The sequence below is a fragment of the Gavia stellata genome, chromosome 1 (assembly GCF_030936135.1).
Source record: "Gavia stellata isolate bGavSte3 chromosome 1, bGavSte3.hap2, whole genome shotgun sequence".
NCBI lineage: Eukaryota > Metazoa > Chordata > Aves > Gaviiformes > Gaviidae > Gavia > Gavia stellata.
Genome location: NC_082594.1, coordinates 73,240,221 through 73,261,913, shown reverse-complemented (window position 1 = coordinate 73,261,913; position 21,693 = coordinate 73,240,221). Strand labels below are relative to the sequence as shown.

Here is a 21,693-nt window from a genome sequence, read left to right as displayed (position 1 = left end):
AGATACTGTTCACACAGAACTATAGTGCTTATACTTCCATTTGGCTCTGAATTGAAAACACTGCATGGAGATTTATAGACAGCAGTGCTAATACACTAATTCAGCTCTCTTAATGACACAGTAATGAACTGTTTTACATCAAAGCAGGGAACATTCAGCCTTTTGGCTTCTAAGAGGAAGAGAATTTGATGTTTAACATAAAACATGGTTAGAAAGCATGTATAAGTTGTCATGAGCATTTATCAGCCTCTACTTAACTTTTCCAAGCTTGTTTGCTTATTATGTTTTTGGCTTGACTTAATTAAATACCAGATTCAAAAAGATGTCCCAGATCGCTAAGTATACACATATACCTCTATAGCAATGTGGCCTGTATGGCTAAGATCACAGGGGTATGACTTACAGGCTGCTGCAGCATAACAGGAAGGGGTAAAAATGGCTTTGTCCTGCTATTAACTACATGGAGGTGGGTTATATCAGCTACTGAGCAACAAAAAGAAAGTGGAGTATCTTCTGCTGCTCCACAAGGCGCTATTTTGGTAATCTTTGAGTAAGGTTACAGAATAGATAATTGATAATGACATAGAAGAAAAATTACATAAACTATTTTATTCAGTGATGTTGTCCTTGATGATCTTATTCCTGACATTTGTTCTCATTGGCTGCACTTCACATCTCACATTTATTGAATGCTTATAATAATGAGTATTTGCATAAGAGTCACAGAATCACAGAGTGGTTTGGACAGAAAGGGACCTTTAAAGATCACCTAGTCCAAGCCCCCTGCAATAGGCAGGGACATCTTTCACTAGATCAGATTGCTCAAAGCCCCATCCAACCTGACTTTGAACACTTCCAATGATGGGGCATCCACAGCTTCTCTGGGCAACCTGTTCCAGTGTCTTACCACCCTCATAGTAAAAAATTAATCCTTATATACAATCTAAATCTGCTCTCTTTCAGTTTAAAACTGTTGCCCCTTGTCCTGTCACTGCAGGCCTTGGTAAAAAGTCTCTCTCCATCTTTCTTATAAGCCCCCTTTATATATTGAAAGGCTGCAATAAAGTCTCCCCAGAGCCTTCTCTTCTCCAGGCTGCATCCCAGCTCTCTCAACCTTTCTTCACAGGAGAGGTGTTCCAGCCTTTGGATCATTTTCATGGCCCTCCTCTGGACCCACTCTAACAAGTCCATGTCTTTCCTGTACTGGGGACCCCAGAGCTGGACACAGTACTCCAGGTGGGGTCTCACCAGAACGGAGTAGATGAGGAGAACTACGTCCCCCAACCTGCTGGCCATGCTTCTTTTTATGCAGCCCAGGATATGATTGGCTTTCTGAGCTACAAGCACACGTTGCTGGCACATACCTATTTTTTCATCACTGGTACACCCAGATCGTTATCTACAGTGCTGCTCGCAATATGTTCACCCCCCTGCTGTACTGATATTGGGGATTGCCCTGACCCAGGTGCAGGACCTTGCACTTGGGCCTTGTTGAACTTCATGAAGTTCATGGGGGTCCACTCTTCAAGCCTGTTAAGGTACCTCTGGATGGCATCCCTTCCTTCAAGTGTAACAGCTGCACCACTCATTTTGGTGTTGTCTGCAAGCTTGCTAAGGGTGCACTCGATCCCACTGTCTACGTCATTGGTGAAGATATTAAATAGTATTGGTCCCGATATGGACCCTTGAGGGACACCACTTGTTACTGGTTGCCACTTGGACATCAAGCCATTGACTGTAATTCTTTCGACACGGCCATCCAGCCAATTCCTTACCCATCTAACAGTCCGTCCATCAAACCCATATCTCTCCTATTTAGTGGCAAGAATGTTGTGGAGAAACATGTCACAGGCCTTGCAGAAGTCCAGGTAGATGACATCTGCCCAGAGGATAAGCTAGCTGGTGAGGGAAGCCTGCACAGAAGTAATAGACTCCGCTGTTCTGCTGTACTCTGATTCAACAGGTCATATTCATGTATGTTTTAACTCCACACTTAAACTGAACAGGGCATACAGATTACTGAAGACACCACCATGCAGGAACTTTGTAACCATTGTGCGTGCCTGAAGCATGAGGCTGCCTAGAGTGCTGAACAGGGCAGCGAACATCAATCCGTGCCCCAGTGATACTTGTTCATCCCCCTCAGCTCATTTCCCAGCTCTGCTGTCCAGTTTTGGAACTGGCAAGGCCATTGTGAATTTCTTTTCATAAGATCTATGCAATCAGCTAGTGTCTGAAAAAAAACACCTTTGAATCCCTCGAGGTTTTGAAAAGGCGTTTTTCATTTTACTACTGGAGTCTTTAGCATGTTGATTAAAAAGAACTTGTTCAGTAAAATAGATAGTAGATGAGAATAGACAGACCAGAGAGCGAAGCTCTTACCCAAAGTGTTCTGCAGCCATCTCAACTTCCCCCATGTACCGTGCATGCCAACCACAGCCCTGCTGCCCTCAGATTGACTGTTAATCTTCACAGCCGCCCTCCACCCTCCCTGCAGGCCTATGAGGGAAGTACAGAAACAGCTGGGATTATGCAGGGAAGGTGCACTCTGAATTCCGTGTTTGCCTTAGGAGCATTAGTAGGGCAGGCCTGTGATGATGGATGTTTACACAAGATACAATTCCAAGCGAAGACGGCGTGCCAGTGTCCAGCTTGGGGAGTTTTTACTTGGTTGTATAGCCTTCTCACACTGGAGACGCTCATGGAAAGAGTGACAAACCTGTGATGGTGCTGGTATGAATGCTGCCCTGTAGTACTTGGTTTAAAAGGTCTCTTTTCATTAGGACTGCTTCTTTCCCTCTGTGCTCTCCTGCAGCTGGCAGGGACTGGAGTCTCTCAATTCCTTGGGTGGTTGCTGTATGTTACAGGTTTCCCTCACACCCTGGGAACATTTTTTAAATGTAATGTCTTGCAAGGTAAAGCTTCTTTTATCCAGATTCCCTGTCTTCAGGGTGAAATGGGCGTATCAGGCTTTGGTGTGTTTAACTGTGTCCTGACACTACAGCTGCTACTGTTAGATTTTACCATTCATAAGGAAAATTCTTCATTACCAGCCACTCTCTCTCCTGTCAGGACTCTGTTTTTTATTTGTGAAATGATGTAAGAGAGGTGCTTGGCATTTTCCTCTTCTTGTTGAAGGGTCTTAGTCCTTCCCATTTCTTCTGGCAGAACTTCATCCCACAAGAAGTCAGACTGGCCAGCAGCTTGGACTAGAGCAGGAGTAGGCCAAGATATATTCAGAAGCTGAGCTGAAATGTTGTAACACTAAATTAAAAGGACTGTGCAGTGCTTCTACCACTAACCAAGTGAAATTTTCTTCCAGCAGTTATGAAACACAGAATCACAGATCACAGAATCACAGAATCATTAAGGTTGGAAAAGACCTGTAAGATCATCAGGTCCAACCATCAACCAACAAACACCACCATGCCCATTAAACCATGTCCCACAATGCTTCATCCACACGTTCCTTGAACACCTCCACCACTTCCCTGGGCAGTTTATTCTAGTGTCTCACCACTCTCTCAGTCAAGAAATTTTTCCTAATATCCAGTCTAAATCTCCCCTGGCGCAACTTGAGGCCATTTCCTCTTCTCCTGTCGCTAGTCACTTGGGAGAAGAGACCAGCACCCACCTCTCTGCAACCCCCTTTCAGGTAATTGTAGAGAGTGATGAGGTCTCCCCTCAGCCTCCTCTTCTCCAGACTGAACAACCCCAGTTCCCTCAGCCGCTCCTCATAAGACTTGTGTTCCAGACCCCTCACCAGCTTCGTTGCCCTTCTCTGGACACGCTCCAGCACCTCAATGTCCTTCTTGTAGTGAGGGGCCCAAAACTGAACACAGGATTCGAGGTGCGGCCTCACCAGCGCCGAGTACAGGGGCAGAAAGGCTGCTAGAAATCTCTCCAGAAAGGCGAAAGCACTGGAAGGTGGGGAGGCTTGCATCTTGCCGAGTCTGTGACCATGAAGCGAAAAGCCTCTGGAGGAGCAGTGCGGGTTGTACGCAGAGTTTTGTGAGCCCTTGAGAGGCTTGGTCTGTGGTTCAGTTGAAGCGCTGACCTAATGCTGAGGTTGAGTCTTACAGACTATGAACCCATTCATTTATTTTAGTAGCTGGCTTTTGGAACAGGCGAATACTACTTTCTTAATTGTCCAGGTCTGGGTCCATATTTCAGCCTTGACATACTCTGTTCCCTTACCACTTTCTAGTGCTACTATTGTCCATAAACGGATTCATTCACACCACCGTAATTTTCAGTGTGTTGCTAAGGATGGCCATCATCCCAAGGGATGTTTAGAACTTGCATGTGTGTATTTTCAGCATTCTTGACATTATTTTTGGTACTTTTGTCCTGTGATTGACTAACAGCAGTTTCTTCAGCTGGCTGTCATAGAATTATTGAGGTCTTGGAAGCAACACATTTCTTTTCCTGCAGGCTGGATATTGCACAGTTCCCTCATATTGTTTTCTACAAAGGGGAAAACTTTTACGTAAGTCAGCCAGAGGAAGATCATCCCCCTAACATGTATTTGGCTTGCTCGGCTGTTCCAGTGTTTCTGAATGCGGAACATCCCTGTTCCATTTAAACCAACAGTACTGAAAAAAATCCAATTACAGTAGTAGTTGTCAGTGTGGAAAACAAAGCTATTAAATCCTGATGTATGGCTGGATCTGTTTAGTTCCTAAATAGCATAGATCAAACTGTTTCTTCCTTTTCTTGTGAATCAGTGGCACAGATAAATTCTGCCAGAGAGACTAATGCAGTTTAGATATTAAAACATTTCACTCTTTTAGTATATAAACCGTCTGCATGCTTTGGATACATAAAATCAATATGTAATTCCAGTTGCACATTAATAAAAGATCAGATTAATTTTGTATGGTAAATGCAGCATACTGCTATATAAGGCAATAATAGGATGGAACGACACATTAGGAGGATGCGTTCTTATTGCACTTAAAAGCTTTTAAACTGGAAAGCTATTTTTCTGGCTGAGGCAGATTTTTGTCTATTAAATATTTCCTTTGAGTTGCTCCCATGACTCCATTTCTCCCTTTTGGTTTCCTCCAGACATACACACCAAAACAAATCCCAAAGCCCTCATCAAGCAATTGTACTGCAGGGAGAAGTCTGGATAAGATCCCCAGCACAGCCAGTAAACACAATGTGATAAGCGGGTAACTGTCACTGTCACCCAAGGGCATCCTGGTGTACTCATGCTGTCCTATTGGAAGGAAGAACTGAACATTAAACTCTGGTTTCTGCAGAAGCAGGGCAGATGAATAAAGGAAAACATTTTAATATCTATACATTATTAATATCACTAGCAGGCCATTAAATCAGCCATACAACATGCATTTAATGAAGGGGAGTATGTTGTTTGAACACTGTGATTGTCAAACTAACTCATTTGGCAGAGCAGCATGTTTTGCTTCTTGGGCTATGACAGTTTCATGAGTTTGCCAACAGAGTCAGAAAGGTTGGCATTTCACTGTAGAGATTCAGAATGATCTTACAGCTGAAGTTCCAAAGTCATGTTGGAGAGAACTAAATTCGGTCTCCTTTTTTTGTGACAGATCACTTCATTCCTTCCGTCTACCTGTTGGTTTCCCACTCTGTGAAAGAGGCAATGTAACATTTTCTTCCCCTTGACACTTTGCCTTTTTAGGATATAAGTTCTTCAGAGGGGGATACATCAATAGTCACCTGAGAGAGAAGGAACAGTGGTTTATGTTAAGGAAAATTTTAAAGAAAACATGTCTCCATTATGTTTTCCTCTCCTGTGTTTGTTCTTCCCCCGGAGACACAGCCCAATTATTGCAGACCTAATTTAATGTTTTAAATTGAACTCTTTATCAGATTTAATAGGTAGAGCATTGTTAAAGTCTAGTCACAAAACCCTTTACATTTGCAATTTAACTTTAATTTGAAATTCAGCTTTGAAGGAATCAATATTTAGCAGATTTTTGCAATCTGACTAAGTCTGCTTACCTAAGGAAAATAAGCCCTTCCATTGCTGCATTTAGAGTAGGAATGAATTTCCCTAAGTTTTAACAAATCGGAAGAAATAGGATTTATGGATAGGGTATTAAACATTTTCCTAGCAAGAAAAATCCTGAAGAAATGAAATACATTCTGTGGAATCTCTGATTATATAAAATACCTAATATAAGTATCACTGTGTGTCTTTTTGACACGTTTCAACCTTTCAGAAATACTTACAAGTTCCTTAAAAGTCAGCACTTTTTCAGAGGAACACAGTAAATTACAGCTGTTTTGGCAAAATCAAAATGTGAAGTCAGGTATTTCAGGAAAGTCAGTTTCTTATTATTGAATTAAATCCCTTCTCTTTTTTTTCTCTCTTTTTTTTCTTTTTTTCATTTTGATATGACATAATATGGCAGAAGAGTTAAGCAAGAAGTGGTCTTCACTCCTCCAGTGTATCTTGTGCATCATTTCATGCTACAGAAACCTTCAAGACCTGTTTTTAAAATTATATTAGTAAGAAAGAATTCTTACCACTACAGTGAAGTGGATAACATTTAGTCACTGAAGGCTTCTGAAATCAGGGTGTGAACAACCACAATATGGGGATATACGTGAATGTTTCTGTGCGTTCATGGTTGACAAAATGATGTATTTCTTTATTTCTGTGTTTCTGAAAGTCTCAAACCATATGGGATGAAATGATTGAAACCTGTTAGACATCTTTCAAGGCCTTGTTATGACTTACCCACAGAAAAAGAATTGTGTTGTGCCATGGTGGTCACAGCAACAGGTTCCTGGTGTTTGGCTAGGCCACGCAGCACTGGACAAGGCGTGCCACCAGTTTTACCTTCTCATCCCCTATGTGCAGGCCTGTGGTCATTCAGTTTTTCAGACAGCATTTACCAACCATCCAGCCATCCCCCACATTCTCCAGAGCAATGGCAACCTGGCGTATTTTGTGGTTTTACCCTTTGAAGTAACTTGTATGCTCTTGCCAGTGTGCGGGCAGTATAGCTTGGGAGCCCTGTTGTAGAGTGACACTGCTGTGATGCCAGGATGGTGAGGTGAAATTCAAACCCAACAGGAGAACAGAATCCATCCAAAAAACCAGCAGAGAACCAAATTGGGGCCCCTATGAATGATGCTTGTATCTGTGCTTACTGTGTAAAAAAGCGCAGCGGCAATATCTACCATTTGGAAAAGACTGAAGGCACTAATTTTTTAAAGCCTGCAAGTGCTAAGATAGTGTGAATAACATGGGCAGAGAGCTTTACACTAGTCCCATGTGCTCAAAACAAAGAGAAACAGGGGTTCAGTTCCCTTTTCAGCTTCACGGAAGCCAAATTTGCGTTTTCTGATGCTCAGATATCATCCATCTCTCATAGTGTTGCTCTTTCACTGTTTCAGAGAATTGGAGATTGATTGGCCCAGAGGGAGAGAGCACAAGTGGAAATATGATTGTATGCAGCCATAAAGTGTTAATGCAGGAGTAAAACCTTCTGAGGTCTGGTTGCTGTTCCTTTTTTTCTGTTAAAGTAATTGGATGTGCTTATCTTTACTTAGACTTTGACATGCGTGGTGTTCATATTGGCTTTTTTCAATGTCAGCACTCACTGAAACTAGTATAATTATTTCTAGTCCTTCATTTAGAATTCTTGTTTCTCCAAGTGACCTTCATGTATCCTTTCAAGCACGGTTTTTCTGTAACGTCTTAGCAAGGACCAGTCTGTGCTCCGAATTAAGCCTTACCTATTAGTAAGAACTCTGCCTTAAGCATAAGCAAGATATTTTGCCTTACTTGTGTTTTACAGGGAATCATTCTTAAAATTAGTGATGACAATTAAAATTTACATTGTAGCAAAGGGAGAACAGGTTGTTTAATAGAAAAATCTGACTGACATGAACAGAATTTAGCCCTGGCCTTTGGCATCCAACAGTTTTGTGAAATACTCTAGGGAACTTACTTGCAATCAGTGAATCTCTCTCAGGTTTGTATCAAGCAGAAAGTCAGTTTTTCAAATCAGCAGTGCACAAGGCACAAGTTTGGGAGACATGCAGAGATACCATATAATAACTATGACAACATTATATACCTTCAGAAAAGAAAAAAAAAATGCCTCCAGCTGCTTTTTGTGAGTGACCTGGTCTTGTTGATGTGCAGTGGAAGACTATGAGAACGTAAGTCAAGTTTTTAGGGAAATTAGGCACTGGATAGCCTCAATTCAGATTGCAGTCTGTCCAGGCATGGAGCCTTTCATCCCTCTGGAGGCTGGAACAGCTTTAATGCCCAGCAGTTCTGTAAGTGGGAAGTAAGACACTAAAAATGAGGCACATCAGATAACTGCTGCACAAAAGTCTGGGGAAGTGCTGTTTTTACCGTATTTTGATCTTGTTTTCTGTGTCTTAACAGTGATGCAGAAAATCACTGTAAGAGAAAAATTAAAGGTAGTGGTGGAGAATTTATTTTTTTCATGGGCTTTTTCTCAGAAAACAGCAGAAATCATGATTTGTGCACTGTAAGAGCAACACTTTTGGCTTTGATTTCTGTCTAGCTGCAGCTTCTCTTAGCTGTTAATACATGAGAACATCATCACAGTTTATGTTTCATTTGCTGCTGAAGTGTGGGTATTAGCATAAAAAGGAACAAAACTTTGATCATTGTGAAATCTTATGTTAACTTTGTGCTTCTTTATAACCACTGAAAGCAGTCACACACAGGCGGTGTTTAACATACTTGTTCATTCATTTACCAAAAGGCATTTTCACATCAAAACAGTGTCATCAGCTGTAATATACATCGTGTATCTACACTTCCATTTCACAGGGAAGAGATGGAGCTATTTGATTTATCAATAAAACAAAGAGCTTTTGCCATAAATCAGAATTCAGCAGCTTTGTTCCCTTACATAAACTACTATTCTAATTGGATTTTCTCCCCTCCCAGATATTATCTGGTTAAAGACCATAATCACATATTTCAAGTTAATTGTAACAGAACACAAATACACAGACAGTTAGATTTAATGATAAAGGACTTTTAGTTCCAAAACTGAGTCATAAATGAAAAGAATCCAACAAACAGAGGAGGGAGAAAGACTATGTTGCATGGTAGTGATGGGGAAGTTGGGTAGGTTTAGTCCTGTCTGATCTTGACAAGATCCTGCTTTTCTGTGAAGACTTTAGCTCTAAATTTTAAGTAGATTTTTTCTTCTTATTTGTAAAGTCACTGGCATTGCTGGCAGGCTTTCTTAGCAGAAAAGGAATTCAATCTGCAAACTTCCAGTTGCTCTAGAAGTTACTGTGCCTGTACAGCACTGAAAACATGCTCTCTCTGCTGAGTTCAGCAGCTACAGAAAACCTGCATTTGATTACGCTGGGTTTTGTTATTAGGTGTCTCCAGGATTCCCTCAGGGGCATTCATCAAAGATGTTAAGATTTCTTTCTTTTCTTTTTTTAAGACCACTGAATGAAAATTTGTGCTAAATTAACTGTATTATGTATAGTATGTTGCAATAAAAAGGCAAGAAATGTTTCTCTTTCCAGTCTTTTCCCTCCAATTTACAAATGCAATTAAAGCTACAGTGGTGACTCTTCTTTAACGCAATACTTAGGCATACAGTATATTATTGAAACACCTTGAGCAATGTTTGTAGATTATTTTTCCTGTACTCTTTTTTTTTTTTCTGCCAAGGAACATACTGGGGCAAGGAAGGAATGTTCTGGGGCATGTTCTGGGGCAGCAGGGCAGGAGTTACATAGACAACACAGGTTTTCCCAGCGCAACAAGTTTTGGTCTGACTTGGGAGAACTTCACCTTCTCCAACAAGCTCAAGTAAAGACAGCTGCCGGGTATCACTGGCTGCTAGTACAGTGTCTCTGTAACGTGAACCTTTAACTGCTGGAGGCAGAGCGCCCAGTGTAGAAGCTGTGGTAGCAGATTTCAGATGGCAAGGCCTGAAAGCTTTGTGATGTCTGTTCTAGGCAGTGATTCCTTCCTTGTGACTGCTGGTGTCTGTGCCTGTCTGAAGTGAGTAGCTGAGGAACGAGGGTCAAAGGGGATGAACATGTCGCTTTACAGTATCTGCCCCATTCCACAGCCTCATGATGTCTTAGGTGCCTCTGTAGAACTTGGTACTTCTGAGAATTCCCAGCATCAAACTTCAGTCACCTAGAGAAATTTAAGGCTGACGAGGAGAAATATCTAATGAGCTTAAATACTAACAGTATTTGGTGCTGAGAAGATCATCTGAATTTCTTGCTAAGGCTCACGCACCTGACTGCCAACTTCGACGTAATTTAGAGAGTCTGATTCTTAGCATGGCAATCTTCTTCTTTGCTCAGAGCTGTCCTTTGTTTTTACTCTTTTTTTCCCCTGTTTACAAGCTGAATTCTGCATATAAAAGTGATTCTTTCCTCCAGTGGGCTGTAACTGTCTCTAAGTGACAGCCCATCTTCACGGTTCTCTTTATCATCTCTTGTTTTTTGAAAATACAGGGAAGGTTTCCAAAAGTGTCAGGTGTGGGTGGTTTGAATTGCCTCCTATAAGTCTGTCTTTCTTCCAGGTGTAACTGGTAGAAAAATGAAGGAGGACGTTGATGGTGATGCTGACATATCCTCTAGTTTCTTTTATCTCTTACTTAAAATCTAGTTTCTTTCACCTCTTCTGAGTAGAGTCAATATCAAAAAAACAGAGACACCTGTGTGTTTCAGAGAAGCTGGCAATAAAATTGTGTCTGTCCTTTGGTCACTGATTCTCAGTCAGCTATTCCCATAGTGTGTTCTAAAAAGTAGTGTTTGGGGTCTACAGCTGCTCAGCAAAACATCATAAAACATAACATTTGCAGTGTTATCACTGTTGCAAGCTTAATAATATGATAATTCACAATTAGTTCTTTCACTCAAATGGTGCACAAAGCAGTTTTCTAAAGGTAGTCCTCACTGACGGATACAAACAGCCTTCTCAGCAGCACTAGGACTGAGTATCTCTGATTTCACTGCATAGTTTGTTTGGTCTGGCAAAGAAGGAAGAACCTTGATTTTTATTTAACGAAATCAAATAATTATGCTGTGATAGCATGTTTTTCCTCAGACACAACAAGGTGCTAACTACAGGTAAATATATATAGTCAGCAAAAATACCAGCTTCAGACTAATGAGGTATAAAATCAAGAAGGTTTTTAAGTGTTAATTAGGAAAAAGTTATTCTGCTATATGTGTGTAATTTACTGTAGTAGATTAATTTATCTGTGTTGGCATAAAGCAATTAAGCAGTCTTGCTAATATTTCAAAAGCTCATATTAGCTTTTTCATAATTGGCAGTATATTGACTTATGTTACCCTAGATTTTCAGTAGCTTCACAAAACATGAAGTATAGTGATACCATTGAATATTTTGAGCCTTCCCAGATAAATTTCATTTTTTCATTCCAGACCAAATTGTTTTGACTTCTGGGCTTGGCATCTTTTATCTAATGCTTTTAGAAACTCACATTCTTCCACCTGCAGAACAAAAAATCATCCTTGTAAGGGAGGTTTTGGAAGGCATCTAAGGAATTGTGGTGCCCAGGTCCCTTTGATTTTAAGTGCCAGTGGTCAGTGTCATTCATTTGATTGCCTTTGAAAAAATCTGGACTTTAATATGTTATGAAAGCTAGAAAAGAAAGCAATTTTGGCTATACTTTGCAAGTCTTTGCCCTAAGTAATTAACACTTTTGTTATTCCAGGACTCAGAATTTGACCCCTTGAAGTTCACCAGTGTCATTGAATGCGAGAAGCCAAACAATGACTTAAGTAGGTTTCGAGGTTACATGTGAGTATTTCATACAATATCCTTCAGTATACAATCCCTTTCTCTAATGTGGAATAAAATAAATGCTGGTTTGTTTTGGGCTGTGTTCTGTAATTTGCATCATCATCACATCTAAATAGGTCTGCATATTTAAGGCTCTTTTAGAGGATCCTCACTTCAGGGTGAGATGGGAGCCTCACATTTCCATTCCTTAGGATGGATTTAGTTGTTAGCTTTGATCAGTTTACACTCCAGAAACGAATGCATGAAGCAGTGCAGTTACAGACACTCTTCTCCCTTTCCTTCCCGCCATGGATCAAAAAAGCCCATCTGGAAATGGGAGGAAATAGAAAACCAGTCCAAGAGAGCCAGCAAACAAACACAATCTGTTGTACGCTGCTTTTATGAAGATGGGTCTGTTTGATGTTTCTTTTAATATAAGTGTCATTGAGGAAAATCAGAAGGCAAAACTGATATTTCTCCAGCTATGGCAGTATTCCTTTCCTCTCATTAAGACAAAATAAAATAATTGGCTCACACGATGTGCTTGTACATCACCACGCATAATCACCTATGGCCAGTTGACTTAATTCTAAACAAACAGAACTGCATTAACATGGTGCTCATCTCTGGACAATCAGTCCTGCTCAGAAGCAAATGTTTTAGTATGTGCAAAGCACTTTGCTTCTAACAGCCAGGACTGTAGTGTGTAGGCCAATAGGGGTGACTTCGGAGGTGCACTCTTGCATGAGTTATTTTTCTACAGTCTGTAACCACATGGAGAGTGAGAGCCCAGGATATTTAATTTTCGTCTAAATTTTAATGAAGAGAGTTAAACAGACACTAATTCTGTTTAGAATACAATAATTTATTATCCAGATTGATTAGGAGTGATAAGCAATATTGAATTGCGTAAATGGCACAAAGTAAATTGCTGGAGCTTGGGGAGTTTTTTATAGTGATGCTATTTACCACCTCAGTTACTACTCTGAGATGTCACAGATTGTGTAGGATGTCAAGTGGTGTAAATCAGGATAGCTTTTTTGCAGCCACATCACATTGTAGTGTGGGAAGATGTTTTCCTTTATTTAGCAGCACAAAGCCCTACAGTTCATTTAAAGATAAAAGTTAGTATTAGACATGCATGAGGGTGTATAACTGTCTACATTAATAGAGAGCCTGATCTACTGCAGAAATAACATTTCCAGATATGGAAATGGGAAGTTTGGCAGCTTTTCTAGCACACTTCATGTGTGTGAATCTTAGTTCCCTAAATATTGAGCAGAGGTTGATATGCATAAATTTGTCTTTCATTATATATTTATTTATGTACTCCGTGTGGAAAATATTTGTAGTATGTAAGTTAAAGAACCATTTGAATTATGTAGCAGAAAAAAATGGTAGTACCTTTTGGAAGACTGTTGTTCAATATTGATTCTATTTAATCTTCTTTATATCTTAATGTTTCACAAATGATGTGAATATATTTTGACACAGCAAAAAGGCAAGACATCAGTTTTGAATCTGGCAGAAAGCATTAGTTGATTTCTAGGTCTCATCAGCTATGCTGATTTACAACTAAAGGACCACAGTGCGTTTGAAGTAAAGAGCGGGGACCAACCGCTCAACAAATAAACTCTCAGTCTCCTCATTTATCATGGGAGAAGGCTTTTTCTCCCCTCTTTTTAGATTGCCTTCATTAGTATCATAAAATCATGGGTCTATTTCAAATCATGCATTAGCAAGATGAATAGTAATTAGCACATCTGAATTGAAACATGTCATTGCCATGTCAAACTCAGATCTTAACTCTTGTTCAAAATCTTGCCAGTAGTCACCGCTTGAAAGAAAGGTTCAGATAGCTCCCAGCTGATAATAGCTCAACTGAAAAGAAATGTTACTGAGATATTTAAATAGGGTTACTATGAAATGGTAGACTTCCAAGAGATCCATATGTAAAAGCTGTGCTGAAACGTTACTGTCAAAGTTTGCTTGAAGTTTTGACCAGTTAGTAGGTTTCCAGTTTTGATTAAGATTTTTTTTTTCTGTTTGAAATATGAAGAGCTCCTTTGGTTCTAAAGTCTGTGCTGACAAATCTTTCAGGGAATAGAAATAGTTTTGTGTGTGTGTATTGTAAATATGTAAAAATTCTGTTCCCCACAGTTATTCTGAAATGTGATCACTATAGGTAACCAATGTAGCACAGGCAGGCCAGGGTAAAAGGAGACATGATAATAAAAAAATCACAAAAGTATTTCAAAGTGCATTGAAATGGGCCTGACCCTATCGTATAGCTGCAAAAGAGAGGTGTGCACATTACTACGTATGACCTTCAGTTATATCGGCACAATCTGTGTGTGCAGACAGACAGGCAGACTACTGGTTCTACTCAGGTGCTTGCTTTATACTGTTCTGCAGGTTCTGCACCCTCAGATAGCCCAAGCATGTTTCCTCATTTTTATTTCCCCTGTAAGAAGTCTTCTGTATAAAAAGAATAGAATAAAACCTAACATGCCTCCTGCCTGTATGGGTCTAGCCAGATTATGTACAGTATGCAGGGCAAACATTCAAAAATCCCATTTCAGGTTCCAAAAATAACAAAATTGGCTTTAAAATCTTGTTTCTAGCTTTTTGTGTGTATATGGGCAATGGAAAAGGAGAAGTAGTAGTTGACCTTTTCGCTTTTCAGCTTTTCTCTGAAAGTAAAAATTTTATTATTTAGACAAGAACAGAAAACTCTATCTCATCATACCAAAATAAGTATAGCAAGGAATTATAATAATAATAATAATATGAATACATGTGTGTATTTCTATTTCAAAGCTTGTCATAAGATAACAAAACCAAACTAATATAAAATCATGTTACAATTTTTTTAAGAAAAAAAATGTATAAATCTATACAGTGATGTCTCTTTAATGTGCTATAGTGACACCACCTCTCCTGGGGGAAAAAAAAAAAGAGAATAAGTTTCATCAGAATTGAGAGTCAGGAAGATTCTGACTGATGATGTGCACTGAGGCTATGTTTAAGGTTGTTGAATATTTTCTTTGGAAGTGTCAAGCCTTGGAAAGTAATGCCAGCTCTACCATTTGCTTTATAAGACACTTGAGAAACCAGAGACTGAAAGAAAATACTCTTGAATACAGTTTCGATACGTCACCTTGTTATTTAATGCTGGTAAACACGTACCAAGGAAAAAATATAATAGAAGGCTGAAGTGAGCTACCATCGGACTGATTTTTGCATTGCTGTATTAAGCCAGGAGGCTTACTTCTACACAAACACTTTCAGAGTGCTGTAGCGAAATAGTAGCTAACTGCATCTGGTCTGCCCATTTCTCCTAATTCATGGTGCATGTGTATTTTAGGTGTTTAGATACTGCATATTTGTGGTGTCACCCGTGTCAGAAATTGCAGAGAAAAAGAGCGTTGCACCTGCACTCAGCAGTGTGTTTCCTCGCGGGCTAGCCTTCGTGTTCCAGGTGTCTGAGCGGCTTCAGCCGGCCACTGTTTTAAATACTGACAGAGAAAAGTTTCTTTCTTTGCCTCCAAGGTTATACTGGCCTGAATCCAGAAAGGAGGAAAAACAGACTGTTCAGCCTCTGTAGCAAGCTTAAGGTTTATAACTCTGCAGGGCTAGAAATGGGATCTAAGCCATCCCTCCACCAGGACATAAAGTTATAGCCTTGGCAGGTTTGTTATCAAAGTGAGCAGTTGTATCTAACTCTAGTTTTCATTATTTTTTAATCCAGACCTTTATGTCTGTAATCTTTTCTTCCTTTTTTCATCAGTGCCCAATTGCCTTATATGTATGTTCTGTTAGTGAGTCGCTGGGAGTGAGTGCAGACAAGAAGGAAACAATGAGTTTCCTCCAGACCCTGCCAGCTTCTTACTCTCAGATTTTTGTTTCATCCATTTTGTAAAGGTCTGCTGAGCAACAGGTGAGTTGATTGACTTCATTGGGATATGGAAAAGTAAAAAGCAGTACCAAACGCTTGTAAGGATAAGATGAGTTGTGGTGGGAAGGCTCAGTCTGTGGGTGGCAGCAGTAGATTGGGGTCTTGGCACCTACAGGTTAATTTCAGATGTTGCTCTATTGCTATGGAACAGGTTCAGACGTTGTATAAGCTAAGATAGTAAGAAGAAATATATAATTGTGTAGAACACGTACACAAGTAATTGTATATAAAGATTTCCATGTACAATATACCAGTCACAGTCCACTGTTACTGTCAAAGAATTGATGAAGGCTATAAAATCATAAGCCAGAGCAATTACTTCTTAAGCAGATTTATCTTTAAAAAGTCCCATTTATTAACAGGAATCAACTATCATTTGGAGACTTTATTGGAAATTCAGACTAACATCCTCACGATTTATGAGAAAGGCTAATGTAGAATTCAACCTTAAAAAGCAGAGGAATGGCAGAATCCTGGTAGTAGTGTAATTTCTACAGTATGGAATCATTAAGATTATTTCCCATAGTTTAAGCCCAGCCAAATTTGGGTAATTCTCCAGCTGGCAATCAGTGCTGATGCCTGTTGGCATACTGCAAGAAGGCTGTTAGGCATCCCCCAGTTTTTAAAGTTCCTTTGGCAAAAGGCAAGGCAGTGGGTTAAGGTTTGCTGAAGAGGACAGAAGCAAAACCTCTGTTGTTGTACCTGAGGCCGGCAGAGAGGATGGGCTGAACAGGAGAAGTTCTCTCCTGATGAAAAAGAAAACTTCATTTTTGTATCAGAATCACAAACTTGCTGTTATCTACTTCTTTCCTTCTCTGTTTTTTTCTGGTCTCTAGTCAAATGTTATCACTGCTGCAGCTACCTCAGCTGTCAAACCCACCACTTTTTCTCCATCCCTACATTGAAAAGCTAAGCATACCTGTTGAAACACCAATGCTTTTAATTTATATTTCTGAGCAGGGAATGGGTATAATATATTACACAGAACTAAAAAGGACTCTGTATATATGTGTGTATATATATACATGTATATGAATGTATATATATTATTTATGGGTATATTCTACTCACTAAGAGCATTGACTAGAAGCTACACAGCATAACCAGCATAACAGCATAATCTGCAAGTAGTCCTGCTAGTGTGGGGAAGAGTACAAAGGATTCATCAATGTGAACCTTTTCTTCTTGCAGATCTCAGGATATTTTATACAGTTCTTCAGGCCTGAGATCCTAGAAGCATGTGCTAAAGTTAGAATTTTGGTCGTAATTTAGAAAAAGAAAAGATTCTGACAATCAGAGAAAAGCATGAAGATATAACCCAGGTGTGAAGGCTTAAAAAATAGGAAGCAAATAAAAAGAACTCCACTTTTTTATAAAAGTCACAATTTTAAGCCAATTTGCAGATTTAGGGGGACTCAGGACTTCAAATGCCTAAATCTAGGTAGCCATAAAATTTGATGTTGCAACAGCATAATGTTAATTTTAGTATAGCACATGTGCTTTTCCAGGATTTCTCTTGAACTCCCAGCTTTTACTAGTTTTTTATTGCAGTCTGTTTTTTAGGCTGGAATTGTGATGGTTTTGGTGCTCTGAAAGTGAAGGCAGAACATTTAAACATTTCAGACTGCTTGAATCTTCTCTGAGACATTGGGATACTGCAATTGATTAAATTAAATTTTATTCATTTAGAAGAGGTTTGAAATTATTATTTGGTTTGTCTTTTTTGCCTAATAAACCATTCTAATGCTATTTTTTAATTGTTATTATTATTGTTTAGCATTTCCCTGGTGATTGTTAATTCTCATAAGGCTGTTTTCTGTATTTCTCTGTCAGCTGAAATTTGAGTCAGTCCATACACAGCAGGCAATAAGTTGTGGTGGCAACGTTACTTTGTTCCATTTTTCTCACGTGTTTTGGTGCTAGTCAACAAGAATCATCAGGGCGCAGGCCATTTCATCTTTCTTAGATGTCAGTGAGACGCTTCGGAAAGGAATTTATCTATCTTCTTCTCACTGATGAACATATGGAAATTTTTTCCTTTCTTTTTCACTGAACTGATGCATATTATCCCTGGCACATCTTCGTTAGTATCGCTGCTTCTGAAGCACGTTCCTTTCCCAATTTCACCATATTTATTTTTAGAATTTCTTTGATAAGAACGTGTAAATAGTGGGTTAATCATATGCACTACACAGCTGCTCTTAGGTGGACTGGATTAACTGTGATTGCACACTCAATTTGCACATGCAGTGAAAGTCCAATGCATTTTCAAAGCATTTGATAGGCTGGACACATGCTGTAGATTTGGTCTACATATCTCTAGTGAGTCTTTGTCCAGGACATTTGTATATCCAACAGCAACTGATACTGCTCCAGCTGGGCTGCTGCATGTCTGGGGTTCTTGGGTAGGTATTCTCAGTTTTCAAAGTCTGCCAGAGAATCTTCCCAGGAGGAAGATCTAAGGAACTATTTCACCGTCAGGTCGACAAAACTTGAACTTTGAAGATGTTTCCTGGGCTTGTTATATTACAGAGTAGTATGATTTAACAAGCTTAATGTTTTGACATGCTGTGCTTTGTTCTGTTTTTAAATTTTCTGCAGTGTACATAAAAGTGGAAAAAAAGATGGACTGTTCAAAGAAAATCTTTTGTTACGTGGATGTACCATTAGAAATACAGAAGAAGTTGCAGGAATAGTAATCTATGCAGGTAAAAGCTGGTTTTCTGTCTGACGAGGCATACCACCTTTTTATAGCTTCCTTAAAATAATCACAAAAATCCATATGACATCATTTGATGTAATTGCTTCTGCAGGGCATGAGACCAAAGCTTTGTTAAATAACAACGGACCCCGTTACAAACGCAGTAAGCTTGAAAGACAAATGAATGCTGATGTCCTTTGGTGTGTCCTCATACTTCTAATCATGTGTCTGTTTTCTGCAATCGGTAAGTGCTTTTTAAAAGTAGAAACTTAAGTATCAGACTCTCTTGGGATTCATGCGTGTAGCTTTATCAAAATCATACGTATCTGCCAAAACATGAAATCCATAAATCTACCTCCATACTGTCTTATTTCTGTTGTGTTTTATTCTTTGAAATCAAGATGTCTTGATACATAAGCTCATCTAAATAGCTTCTTAGTATCAGTCAAATACATGCTACTAGTACCAGAGATCTGAAGGCTTAGATTCTACTACCTTTAATAGCATCCAAAAATGTCAAGTCCAAAAGAAGCCACTTTATATGTAGACCCCTCAAAATTACAGGTGGTAGAGTGTAACATGCTGTTAATCAGTCAAGAAAGTAATTTATGAGGAGAGAATAAACATAATTAGCACAGTGCTATTCCCCAGTACTATTTATTAAATCAAGGGCATAGTGTACAACATTGACAGACTGTCCCTAAGGCTGCAGCTTTAACATAGAAGAAATAAATAAAAGTTTAAAACTGCATAAATCCAAATAGAAGACTCTCTAGACTTCATGGAGTGTTTAAGGAAATGCTGAGGTTCAGGTTAATATTCTTCAGGCCATTTTTCTATTCACTGTGAGAAAGAATTGATTTTTACATTTGGCACCCAAAATGATTCTTTATATATGCCACATGAATTCCATATCCTTAATGTTTGTGTTTTCTGTAATGTTTGTGTGTGAGTCATACGGCATAAACACCAAAATGTTTCCTAACAACCATGGTGTAGTTTAATAACAATCTTATGTCATCTTAATACATCTCTGTGTGCCTTTTTCCAGATATTGTTAAATGCTGCTTAAAGATGAGTATTTCCAGCTGTGAATCAGCCAGCGTATTTGTTTCCACTAGTTCATGACACTCTTTTGTAGTGTGTCAGTGTTGGGGACCCCAATCCTCAGGGCTGAAGTGCCGTGGTAGGCTTAATTGCAGGGATTCACTGCAGTCTCTGCCACTGCATCCGAGGTGTTGCCCCTAGAGCAGTGGCAGTGGAGGTGTGCGCTGCAGCGGCTTCAGTTCAGCTGAAACTCCTGAGATGCATGAATGGCAGGAGGTGGCACCCAGTAGGTGACACACACACCTTCCCTTCTGTGACTTCTGCTACAAGGCTAGAAACCACCAGCAGAGGTCCCGAGAAAACTTCTGGGGGTGATAACAACCAGAAACAGCTGGAAAGAAATTTGCTTCAGCCCTTGGAAACCAGAGGTGCCTTCAAGACATGCAAAGCTGTGTTCTGTAAGAGTCAACACAATTTTTGTACCTTCTGTCAAGAAAGTATAAGAGGAGGTACGACAGTTAACTAATTCTTTTGAAAATCTGAGTCAGAATATTTATAAAACAAGTGTTGATGTAGGTCATTCTCAGTATGGGGCTTCCAATTTTTACTCTCAAGAATAAAAATACAGACATCAATAAAGACATCAGTATGGTGATATGCTCATATTGGTAGTACAGGGACAAAATAATTTGCTCACTTGGCTTAAGTATTGTTTTTATTTTTCAAGAGTTCAATCCTGGTTTTATGTATCAAGATGTAAAGGACCTTGTTAGATGTGGCTTACAAAAGATTGCTTCTAAAGTAGGCCACTGTCCTTTTTTTTTCTGATTTCTGACATATAGTGAAGATAGTTTCAATGCTTCTTATCATGGGAGAATTCTTCCTTGGTTTTAACCTTAAAAACATCAGGCATACCATTTAGGTCTTTTAGGACTGCAAATCCTAGTGCTCTACTTAAAAAGGCAACTTTCTGTCTCTTTAACAAGAATGTCATTTTCCCAGAATAATAGTAATAAACTTATCTTTATGTAGTTATCAGCACAATCAATATAAAAAAGATTTTAAACAAGGCTTAGAATTTCTTCTGTTCTTAGTTCCTCAGCTTCCATGCGCTTGACTCTGCTGATGCTGTTATTTCATTAGTTCTGTACACGTGGTGGGTAAGATTCACACAGTAAGATGAAAGTCTCTTCTGACTTTATGCAGCTGAAACTAGTTTAGTGATAGCGGTCTAGTGATACACCTAGTGTAGTCAATGGAGTTCTTTCACTTCATACACAATGAATATCACTGAAATGAATCACTTTCTGAAGAAGTCTTTTTTTCTCTGCTGATTACAGAAATAGCCTAAACTACCAGTTTAGGCTAGCCAGCTCACTTTATTTGGATACAGTTATGTGAAATTACTCTTGCATGCTGTCCATAAGGCCAGACAAACCCCTTTCTCAAACCCCAAATGCCAAGGCAGAAAAAACCATGGTTTTGGGGCCTTTTTCAGAAGTCACGCAGAATAGTTGAAAACAAATATCACTTTGCCATGTAACTCAACTCTAAGAACAAATTGTACTATAAGCATTTTTCCTTTGAGTTAATTTGCATTTTTCTGTCTTTCAACTCTTCTGCAGGTCATGGCCTATGGGTATGGCAATATGGTGAGAAGAAGAAACCAATTTTTGATGTTCCAGGGCCTGATGGCAAATATTTGTCTCCTGTTTTAGCTTCAGTATATTTATTTCTCACAGTGATCATAGTTTTCCAGGTAATCAAGTTGTACATGCTGTCACCTGTGTACATAGTTTGCTGTAATAACGCCATAAATGCCCAGTATGTGTAGCATCCCTTCTACCACTAAGGCATGTAAGAAGCTAATCAAGCACTAAAAAGAAGTACATTTAGTCACTTTAAAATTAAATTTTTACTATAGAGAATGTGATAATATGCAACCAGAAAGCTAAATTAAATAAAAGAAGTGGTCTAGCCGGTGGTAAAAAGATGATAACTTCTCAGAAAAAATAAACAAACTGATGCACACAGTAACCTGTCAGAGCTCCATTACCATTGGAGAAGAAAATCATTTGAGAACATTCCCCAAAAGACTCAGGTATTTTATTTTATTTTAAACAACTAGGAAGAGATAGGATGCAGTGGGCCCTGCTGGGAGAAAACAAGCTTTATGCTTCGTATCCACTCACTGTGGAACAACATCGC

At 39.3% G+C, this 21,693-nt stretch overlaps 1 protein-coding gene across 1 annotated transcript in view; it reads left to right on the top strand.

Moving 5' to 3' along the window:
* Positions 1–21,693, top strand: part of ATP10A (ATPase phospholipid transporting 10A (putative)) — a 119,452-nt gene that overhangs the window by 59,321 nt on the left and 38,438 nt on the right. Inside the window, exons 4-7 of the mRNA XM_059815641.1 lie at positions 11,712–11,797; positions 18,339–18,445; positions 18,551–18,682; positions 21,111–21,244. Of these exons, the coding sequence (XP_059671624.1) occupies positions 11,712–11,797; positions 18,339–18,445; positions 18,551–18,682; positions 21,111–21,244 (459 nt within the window). The remainder of the gene's footprint in view (positions 1–11,711; positions 11,798–18,338; positions 18,446–18,550; positions 18,683–21,110; positions 21,245–21,693) is intronic.